Consider the following 11,403-nt stretch of genomic DNA (forward strand, 5'->3'; position numbering starts at 1 on the left):
CTAGGTGGCGCAGCATGTGCCGATGGTAGCAGAAGAGAGGAACCTGGCTGCAGTACGTGCCTCACACAAGTTGCATTTTGCCAGTGGCAATGCAATGATCTTATGTTAATCTCAGTATCGTCAGCATTCACCCTGAAATGGATTCAGCCAGACTTCTTTTTTAAAAGGAGCTTAATAGGAACGGTAATGAGTGGATCATTTACTTGGCCCGTTCCCCTGCAACTTATTTATTCCTCTGAGCTGGGGCAGCACTGGTAGCATGGCCCTTCCAATTGGTCCTTTCTTTCATCTTCATCTTTCCCCGGTGCACTTGTGATAGCTCTTCAATGTGGGCACTTGACAAAGGTATGCGAGAGTAATAGAGGGGTTGTGAGAGGATAGTTAGGATACACTAGTAAACACTGTTATTCCTGTTTTCTAGATCATCTGACAGAGTGTACATGTGTGAAGGGCATCCATCGTGACTGTTGTCTTGTCATCACTAGCATTGCATAGTACAGTAAGAAAGTGGGGTTTTGGAAGCCACAGAAGATAGCATGCAGAATAATACTTGATTCACGTGTTCACAGCAGCACCATCTACAGATAAGAAATGTTTGATCACCATGTTCACAAAGTGTTTCACAGAAGTTTTGTAATGTAATCAAAGATATTTAAAATGTGAGGCCTGTGAGTGTCATATTGAATACCAAACATTTTTTTGTTTCATAAGGTAGAGATAGAAATATGGAGAGCTGAGCCAACACAAAAAAAAAATTATTTTCTTCAACACACATAATGCTATCTTGAAGTATGTTCAGCTGGGAAGCTTGAATATTAGTAGTGAAATGTGAAGTGCCGCTTAATCTTGTAGTTGGCTTACCACTGCCTCCTGAAGCAGTCAAACAACCATAGTTATGGGGCCCTTTCCTGTGACAGGCAAGCTGTTATAGTTGTAGTAACCACTTATGCTTGGCCATGATCGAATACTCAAAAGAATTGAATGTCAAGTTTTCCAACTAACACATCACTGTGAAACAGAAGTGCCTGATTTATATTCGAAATACTGAACAGCACGCATGCACACTTTGACGCTCATGCATTGCTGGTTGGCTTTCATTGCAGGGAAGAAACGGAGGAGAAGGAGCTCGCCGCCCGCATCCTCACCCAAGGTGCCACTTGAGAGTGATTTCTCCTAGGTACACCCAGTCAACGACGCGAAGCTGTCGCCCGAGGAACAAGCCACGTTTTGTCGAGTCATCTCGGGCTTGCCACTGTTCGACCTGGCCCACTTGCGTCTTGCCATTATTGCTCACTCCTTGCCACTAGTGACGCCTGCCTTGGCTACTCACCCAAAGAAGGGCTTTGTTGACAGGCCAGCCAATGTGATGCCATGTGTTGCCAGTGTCATGGACAGAAAAGGCACACTGCTTGTTCTCTGTCAATGGGCCAGCTGGTGTGATGCTATTGTGATGCCAGCGAGTCTCCCAGGGTTTTGCTGAGAGGAAGCTTTGCCTTGAACCAAATTTTTTTCTTCTTTCAGTTATAAACGGAAAATAGAGAAATGGCTTTTCGTAGGCAAGCTCCGTGCAGATTATTGCGTTCAAGAAAATGAATTGAAATCAAGTGACCGGTGGAAGCACTTTATGGCCCTAATTTTTTAGGGGCATACAAGGTAAAAGTACAACTTTACAAGATAAAGTTGCTAATTATTTCTCCAATATTTAGCAACTTCTCATTTAAGTGTCCCGAGTGTCCTCTAACTAAGAGTCTAAATTGTGGTTGATTACAGCTTGCTGTGGCAGCTAGAAGAGTGAGTATCAAAATTCTGTGGGGTACTGCAAAGCACTCAAGTAAAAAATGAAATGACATGCTGGCTAACGACCCACGTCAGGTGATAAATCACTGTGTTGGTTAAGCAGCTCTGCTAAAGTGTTGTCCATTTAAACAATGAAAGACATATCTGACCAAGTGACATATTGACCCTTTTCGCAAAACAGTTTGTTCTAGAGAAATCAGATGATGGTTTCGGTAGTGCGGTACGCATGGCCTCACTGACAGCGCATGAATACAAAACCATTACTGCTTCTACCTTGCCTCTGTGCTGTCAGCTGTCGGAAATTCAACTGAGTTTTCGCTAACACCCTGTCCTCCAATCATGCTGGATTGAATCATGTGGACTGAAGACATGTGCATTAATTGGCTGCAAAAAATAGTGACTGGCATATTAAGGAATGGAATGAATCTGTGTGGCCAAGTTCGGGGGATGCTGCTGCAATGGTCTGTACGTGTTACCATCACTTCAAGATGTTTGGCTTTTCTGGAGGATACAGAAATTCACTCATCCACCAATGTTGTGTCGCTGGCCTTCAGAGAAAGGGCTTCAGCCCCGGAACGTCGGCAAGAATGAGTAGTACCACTTTTTCCTGTCATGGTGAGTTTCACGCACAGTACCTACACACATCAACGCCAACTGGCACAGAAGCTTACGCCTACTCATCACCAATGTGTCAAGAATAAGTGAATGGGTGCAGACTTGAATATATGTGCACTTTATATGCATGATAAATGACAGACTACACCGATAGCGCGTGAATCGTCAAAACTGAATGTTTCGTAATGGTCCACAAGGGTAAACGAGTCATTAGCGATAATACATCGTTGCTACAAAGTATTACAATGTAGGAAACGGCTATGTTTCAAGCCTTGTACACAGCAAGAACAAATCTATCGGAACTGAGCACATTCAGGAGCGATTAGGCGGAAAATAATCAGATAGTGACGACGCCGAGGAACTTTGCCGAGTCAGAAACGTGACAAACCACTGCTTCAAAATATTTGCCAAATAAAGAGCAAAGAGCATAAAACACTAATCCCGATTGAGTTCATGGCTGGAGAGTTTGCATAGCTTGGAAAACATATTTAGCTCCGCTTTTAGAACAAGCATCATATACACTGCTCACACCATTTGGACATAGATTAATCAGTTCCTAAAGTGCTCTTGCATGTTCTCTGAAGCCGTGGTCAAAGCTTCGTGTCGTCCACCCAGTCACCATCTAATGAATGAATGAAACCACGTTCATTCCTCATTACAATGCACCGGCGTCATACACATCCATTGTAAACACGGAGACAAAGGAGGTAGTTGAGGCAAGGAATGGACGCGTCACCATGTGATTAAATATGGCAGCACCGACGGGATTACCGCGAAAAGGGTCAATAAGGCATTATTGTTGCCTGCTTGAAGTACTCCTTTAAGTGCAGCGCGTCTGGTTTCATTCTGAGGCTATTGATTAAGAAAGTACTATTGTTCGAATTTTTTTTTTTGCAGCTTTTTGACAGTTCTATTAGAAGATTAAAGGCTTAAATCAATCAATTGCTTCTGTCAATTTCATCTATCAATTACTAGAATTTACCTCTTTGTGAATAAAATTACCTGTTATCGTAATCGATCGAGCAGTTGTTGAGGAAGGCCATTTCTCCTTTTATTGTATGTAGAAGAAAGGGCACAAGGCAAAGTTTTCTCTTAAGAGTGCTGAATATTGTGAAGCTGGCTTCTGATATGCTTTGTCTTGGCAGTGCAGCATTTTCGTCGGGCTCCTTGAAAATTGCCGATGTGCTGGTCACATTCTGGTGGTGCTGCTGACACGCTAAAACATATTCAGCAGTGAACGCCACTTTTGTGATTAATCTGTGTTACAATTAGTGCATTTATTTTTCCTTCCTTCGTACTTTTAGCAAACGGCCGTGTAGCTTATGCGAGCGATCAAAAACTGATGTCGTGTGTGGCAGTATCACCTGTCAGCTTTTGTGTGTGTGTGTGTCAGCGTTCTTGGTGCCTCAGTCATTGCGTGAGAGCTATGATACTCAAATGCTGGCACACGTCGGCAACCAGTCGGCGTGCCAAATCTGCATGCGACAGGTTCTCTTGATTGAGATTATCCGGATGACGTGTACTGGTGTGTACAAGTGCGTGAGCCAAGGAATATTGATGTAATGACAGCAGCTTAGACATTGTCGCAGGCGTCATGAGCAGCTACAGACTGCATTATGTCGCAATGGAGTCTGCCTTGTGCACTATACATTTTCACTTTTTTAAAAGGAAGAAAAAAAAATAACTGTCACTGTTATGTTAGCGAGTGTTTTTCTAGCCACTGGAGTGGTAGTGAATATGCTGGCAACTGAAGAAATCAAGCGCAGTCACTTAAAAAGAAAACAGGAAGTCATTTATGAGAAGCTGCCTGATAAGGTTTTGCGACACCTCATTTGGCATGCAGAAGAGGTTTCAACGGACCTTGATGCAGTGACTACCTAAGTACGCAGGAAGAAAAATGTGTCCTAGTTCTGAGAAAAAAAAAAAATTTGAGCAGCTGCTTTACGGATGATGAAAGTAGGGAAAGTGTGATGAGAATGAGGTTGGATGGCAGGAACAAAGACTTGTCCATGGATATCACTCGGAACATTCAACAGGTAGCGGCAGGACTTCAGTAAAGCCCGTTTGCACAACCACTTCAATCGTTTGCCAGTGATGTAGTATGATGATGTCATACTGAGCAGATTTTATTTCAATCAAGCATGGCAGCAGCACTCGTAGACTTGTGATGACATGCATCTTTACAGACATGAACTTTCTGAGGTCTTGATTGGGCAAACCTTTGTTGGTCCATTGACAGAGCGTTCGGATTGATCATTTTACAGAGCGTTCGGATTGATCATTTTAATTGCGTTAAATTGTGTGTGCTGCACAACACTGTCTGTGTGTGTGTGTGTGTGTGTGTGTTTTTTTTTTTTTTTTCCTGCAAGCTGTGCCATGTTTTACCACAGAAAATGCATTTTTAGTGGAAGCTTTGTAGCTGCGTATCGACGTTTCAAATTGGGATGGAGGACATAGACCAGCCAAAAGCTGGTGTCTGATAGTGAGACAACAGGTCAACGTGTTTGTGGTAACTGATAGCATCCATTTATAGTTTCGAAAGTTTCAGTTTTGATTATAGTGAGATCCTTTTTTGCTCCCAATAATGTCGCTAACTTGGCAGGACAACTGTGTTGCGCATTGGAAAAAACAATCTTCGAGCCAATTGAGCACTTGTGTGGATGCCGGGGAAAACACATGAAGTATGCTGAACGCCATTTGCGCGTTTTTCTTTGATTCCATCCCTCGTAGGTTGCACTGTGATTATGCTTACAATCTTGCGGTTTGATATGCAGCAGTGCATTCTGAACAGGAGCGTAACATAGAAATTACGTGATAACCATGCAAGTTAAACACCTTGCAGAGTGCACGACAAGTACCCAGGCAAATTAGAACCTTAAATAGCAGGCATAGCAGTACCTTTACTTGGTACACAAGCAAATGAAAATGGTCCAAGAGCGTAGAGATGCTAAGCTATGCAACAAACTCTTAACTCATCTACACTGACCGGTACACAAGGTCGTGCCAGGTCAGAGAAGAACAGTGCAAGGCTTTGAAAAGCTTGTATTAAGGCACGCATTCTTAACTGTGAGTTCCGCAATCTGTGTTAGCTACGCAGATTGCTCAAAATGCACAAACGTGTCGTACATGCCATTCAGTCTGGTGACATTGTTAAATGCTTCTACCCCACTTTTTTCAACTTTGCCCCCACGGCCTGTGAAATTAGGGAATTAGTAACTTAAAGGGCTGCTGGGTGTTCTGTGTTCAGTTGAAAGTTACTTTGTTTAACTGTTCAGAACCACACATTTTATACTTGTGGAAAATCAATTCAGCTATTATGCCAGTCAAAATAGTCAGTAATTGAACGAACCAAATGATGTGTTTTAAGCTTTCAATCGGCATGTCACCTGCACATATAGGGTACACAAAATGCAACTAGTTGCATGTTTCAAAAGCGTTTTTTGAAAGTTCTTAATAGTGCAGCCTGCGGTTTTATTTCAACTGCTGTAAAGGACGATATTGTGCTTGCTCCTGCTTCGTTTTCGTTCGAATTTAGCTACGAGGTAGCATTTTTCGGTCCGTGTCATTCAGTAAAACACTTGGCATCATTATTTGCTAGGTTTGTACTAAATGATAAAAAGTAAGTTCACCATGGTATGCACACCTCGTCAAAGTAAGCTGCTCCACAGACACAGTTGTTGGAAACCTGTTGGAAACTCAAAGCCCATGCAAACAATGATATTAACTGTTTTACTTAACAATGCAGATAAAAAATGCAATCACATTTCGAAAATATGACTGAGAACAAAGCAGTGCCGAGTGCAAAATCTTATTTTAAGAATTGGTAAAATAAGACCACAGGCAACTGTATAGTATTTGCTTACTCCTGGTTTGTAAGATGGCTTTGTTTCTTTGTTGCACAAAGGACTTAGAAGTTGAAGGTACACTTGTGAATGTATTGGAGTGCTTGGAAGACCTTGTTTAAAGGTGCTACTAAGGCTAAAATTTACTTGAAAAGCTAGCTTCCTCTGTTCTTGCAAAGGGAGGAGAGGCAACTCTCTGTTCTGCATTTTTTTATATATTCAGTATTTAAACTATCGTATAATTAGAACATTTCGGTCCAGTCATACAGAGATTGCAGTTTGACATCACTTTATTGTGTTTTTACTATTCGAAATATTCATGTCACCACCCTGAAATGAATAGTCGTGTCACACTGTCCTCTTAGAATCACATAAGCAGCCCTTCGTGATCAGCAGTCTGAACGCAAACATTGCAAGTCAACATCAATACACTATCAACACAACAGGGTTGGGTAAGTGTGGGATTTCAGTGGAAGCCACCAGGCATGTGGTTCTTTTCCTGTTTTCACATAAATGGCCAATATGTATGTGTTGCATTGCCAGCTGACGAATTCACGCAGGGCCCAATATTGCCCATTTAGAATATACTTCTTTGTATGCCAATGCACGCAAAGGTTGGTGATCCTTGTTCGCAGTTCGTAGCATTTTCTTGTGCGGGCATTTCTTTTATATATATATATATATATATATATATATATATATATATATATATATATATATATATATGTAGGTGAGCAAGTTGTGCAGGCTGTTTGTTGCATGTTAGTTATTTCTGTCATATTTTATTCACGTCATGCTTTTTCTTTGTGTTTTAGGACTTGAGGTGCTGTTCTGCCTTGTCTTCCCTATGTGCCTTTCATGTAAACCTGTGTAGATTTACTTGTGGCAGCTCTTGATGTCACACCAACTTACGCTGCTCTAGTGACAATGAAATTTTTTTTTTACTCTGGTTCAAAGCAGTAGCACCACCAGATTGGAAAGACAAAAGAACAAATATGTTGCCTAATTCGTCACGTGATGTGTCGTCATTGACAATGCACGCTGTCATCTGTGATGGTGTTAAGCGGAATGTATTGTTGCGGTTGTGCGAACAGTTGTATACAGCTTACACACTTAGCCTCATTACGTGACAGTAAGAGGCCATTTAAGATGACACTGTTGCCCATACAGGCGGCACATTTTGGTACGTGCTTGTAGGAACAAATGTGCTCACCATGCCGCAAGAGCTCGGCTAAAGAACGCGGAAAAAATCGTGGCCAGGCATGAATAGAAATGGCCAGGATAAATATGGCAGCCTTGACAGGTTCTGCCACTTGCCTATTCGTTCTTGCATAATGTCAATGCTTCAGCATCAGTGCGAGTGATGCTGCGCAGAGCCTTTCCTACCAGCTGGTAAACTCGCCCTCTTGACACTGTTAACGTTGCGCCACCTGTTAATGCACTACTGAACAAAACAGTTCACAAATTAGGACATTTCAGCATATTGTTACTGCCCTTGCCAGAAGCCGTCTGCTCAAGTGCGGTGTGAACAGCATCATGTGGCAGCTAGGGGCGGTAATAGCACATGCGAAGCGGTAAAGCTGTGCTGGAACATTTATATTTAACTGCAAGAGGTGCTTATGAAGGGTCAGTTTCAGTCTTCAGAGTTTTCAACTCCGGTATGTTCAAGGGACTGCGAACTTCAGTGACGCTGTGGTAGGAGGTCCCTCAAAGATGTGACTTGAATTCAGCAGGACGTTGGATCAACTCGAAGGAGACGCATACATTTAAGCAATGACGCAAAAGTGTTGCTGACCTGTCACAAAGCCTGTTGGATGGCGTTTTTTTCTTGTTGCAACCGTGCCGTAAGCGTTGTGTTTGCACGCGACCATCATTAAAGCGGATCTGCACTTCATTGACTTGTTGGATTAGTTGGCCTCGCTCCTTGGATGAAGGAAATAAATGTCCTCCACGCTTCGCGCCACCGCCGACAGGCAGTGTTGTGCTGGCACCGTGTAAACAACAGATTTCCACTGGTTTGCCTTTGCTTGCAGTTCACCCCTCCGAGCGCACTCCTTGCTCTCGATGCTGGCAAACCAAACCAGATCAAAGGACCCGCCACAAACGTACAACAGCTTATGCCCGCTACGAGTGACACTTACACAACGTTCCACGAATGGAATTATGTAGGAGTTTGTACATATACGTAAGCCCTGCGGCGTAGCGCTGCCGTTCGTGTAGCTTTCGCGAGCCTTGATCAAAGGTACGTCGTCCAGCTGCTTCGAGATGCGCGCTCCGCACTATGCCTATAGGTTGTATAAAAGTATCCGGAGTGGCCAGTACTCCTTAGCAAAGCCGATATGTGCTTGCCCTTGGAGAAAGGTTGTAACTGGTGGCACGCTTTCTGGCGTTAGTCTCCAGATTTCGGTATACGAGTGTGTCCCTCCACTAGGAACCTTCGTCGTCAATGCATGCAACAATGGCCTCTCGCTTCGCCGATAGGGACTCGAGCTAGGAAACACGTCTTAGTATAATAATAAAGAATCTGCCCATTTTGCACAAAGAGTGTATGTGCGTGTGTGTGTATGCTTGGATGGCCTAATTGTGTGAAGAAAAATAAAAAAAAAGGAGTTTGTTAGGCGATGGTTTCTCCCAAACCGTGGCAGTATGGTTTCTGCCGAAGCAGCTGAGATATTGCGGCTGGCAGCTTATATTATTATAGTAATGTGCAAAAAATGAGCAGCTGCGTGCTTTCGTGGCTTGTCGTGTGAAAGCTTTACGAACTGCTCTTGTTTTTCATTTTCTGAGAAATATATTTTGCTGGAACAGTTATATATAGGCTCTCGTTTTAGAGCTCTCGCGGCTGATGTTTTCATTCTTTCTTACCATTCTCTGTTGTGAACTTTTTTTTTTTGCAGCGCACAGATCTGTAACAGAGCTGTGCTTGCGTGTAACATTGCTGCGACTCGGCTTTCGTTTGTTTAGAAAGTGTCGGCAGCAGCAGCAGAAACATTCTGTATAATTGAGGCCAAGGGGCTTATAGAGCTATTGACTTTCCTGTAAACACCTTTATTCACGTTTGAATAAAAACGAGACTCGAAAAATAATGATACGTGTCTTTTACTGTGTCTATTATTAATGCTTCTATTTACACTCTAAAGAAAATTGTGCACAGAATCTACTGTGGGAATTATCTAAATGATGTGTAAGCATTTGCTACTAATCACCTGCTGTCTCGTCGTTGCATGCTGCTAAGTTTGGTATAATTGCGAGACACACCGCAAAGGAATCGTGAAACAAAAGCGCAGTTTCAACACCAAAATGTTAACCGAGACCAGCATGAGGCGCCGAAGAAGGGGCGAGTAGTAGCAGTGTTCACTCATGTTACAGATAACTTTGAGAGGATGTGGGTGTGGGATGAAACGGTGAGATTTCGCAAATGAAGCAAATATATACCAACATTTATTATGTGCACTGTCTCTTGCTTGGTTCTTCTGGTTGCGTTTCTTTATCTTCAGTTAGATGATGGTGCATTTGGATGATGCCGCTGCTTCGTGGAAGATGAACACTGGCCGATGTGTGCTGCAGTACGTGACGTAATTGAACAGTGTCAAGTTTGGTAGACCTCGTGCATAGACGTGGTCGATGAAACTGCCTCCTCTCAATGCGAACCATTATCAACCGTACTCTGGCGGTGGCTGCATATGGCACGGCTGCGCGGGCCATATCTTGAAAGTTATCTGCGAGTGCGCCCGAGTGCTGATAGCTTCATGTGCTCTGTGTTCTCACCACTTAGTTCGGTTGAAGTGAAAGGCAGCACGAAGGTCAATTTGCTCGCTGCTTCAGGCCCTATTTTGAAAGCGATCATCTTGCGTGACAGATAGACGAGCAGGTTTCCTCGTTGCGTAGGCACAGAAATGCCTATGCATTTAGAATGCTGACTCCCTTTAGGGCGTATCTTGTCTCCAAACAGTAATCATCATTCATTTTGCATGCGTTTCCTATGTTTAAAGCTCTGCACTCCCTGATTTCCTGTCAAGAACGCTGTGTCACGCAGATACGCACTTGCCGTCCATGGCTTGAAGCTATACCGTGCGTGCAGCTTTAAACAAAGAAAATGTACACAAGATGATTACACTCTTAAAAAAAATTACACCCTTTGGGGATTATATTGTCCCACAACAAGAATCATCATCTGTCTTGCCCCAGTTTCCTTTCTTTAACGCTGTGAGCCCGGTACTTCCCGGTCACGAATGGCTTGTGCATTATCAGTATGACACGGCATTCTCGACACGAAAGTAGCGAGCACCGAGTTTTCAAGAAAGGAAATGCAAGTAAGCATGTGACAATTATTTCTGTGGGACAGATATACACCCCAAAGGGTGCAACCATTTTAAGAGTGTATTGTTCTGGGATAAAGTTATGCCCCGAAGGGTGTCGACTTTTCTTGAGTATACGATGCACTTTACAGCAATTTCACACCCTTGAGGGTGCCTGAACTGTCTTAACACTCCTGTATGTTGAGCTGATGATGTGCTTTACAGGGTGTTTCATGTAGCTTGAGCCAAACTTCAAAAATATGCAAATGCCACATAGCTGGACAGAATCAAGGTAATGTTGTTCGTCACATTTTTCTCCACAGCTTTTGACTGACAGTAACATTTTTTCCCCTTTACGGCATAGTTCCAGGAGAGGCCTTTCTGCTATTGCACAACTAGCCACAGAACTTTACAGCTTTGAAAAGTTGTTAATAAATCAGGGTCATTATATCTGATGTTTAATAGTACAAGGGATTGGAATGGTTAAAGAGTGCCGTGAATGTTGTAGCTTATGTACAATAAATAAAATGGATTGCTGTAAATAATAAACATTGGCTGTAGACAGGGCTAAAATTTTTAGCTGTATAGGAGCCTAAATATTATATATACTGCTAAAATTACAAGCCTGTAAGTTAATGTATATTTATTGAAATGAATGAGGAGATGGGAATATAAAGCATTTGAATTGATTCCTTGCCATAGCCCTTACACACAAGGGGCTCGAAGCACCATGTGCTGCAGCATTGCAGCTTAAGCCCCCAAATAGAGGCTATGCTATGATTTAAGACTTCGAGAACAATGTATCCAGCATGCCTATATCACTGAAAAAGGACATGACAGTTAATTATGTT

The 11,403-nt window shown here is 42.7% G+C and overlaps 1 protein-coding gene across 1 annotated transcript in view; it reads left to right on the plus strand.

Annotated features, from left to right (window-relative positions):
• Mical (Molecule interacting with CasL) overlaps positions 1 to 9,340 on the plus strand; it is a 105,353-nt gene extending 96,013 nt beyond the window's left edge. Inside the window, exon 25 of the mRNA XM_050191147.3 lies at positions 1,104 to 9,340. Within this exon, the coding sequence (XP_050047104.1) occupies positions 1,104 to 1,161 (58 nt within the window). The 3' untranslated portion in view covers positions 1,162 to 9,340. The remainder of the gene's footprint in view (positions 1 to 1,103) is intronic.
• The last annotated feature ends 2,063 nt before the right edge of the window (positions 9,341 to 11,403 follow it).

This window comes from Dermacentor andersoni, chromosome 10, assembly GCF_023375885.2.
Source record: "Dermacentor andersoni chromosome 10, qqDerAnde1_hic_scaffold, whole genome shotgun sequence".
Lineage (NCBI taxonomy): Eukaryota > Metazoa > Arthropoda > Arachnida > Ixodida > Ixodidae > Dermacentor > Dermacentor andersoni.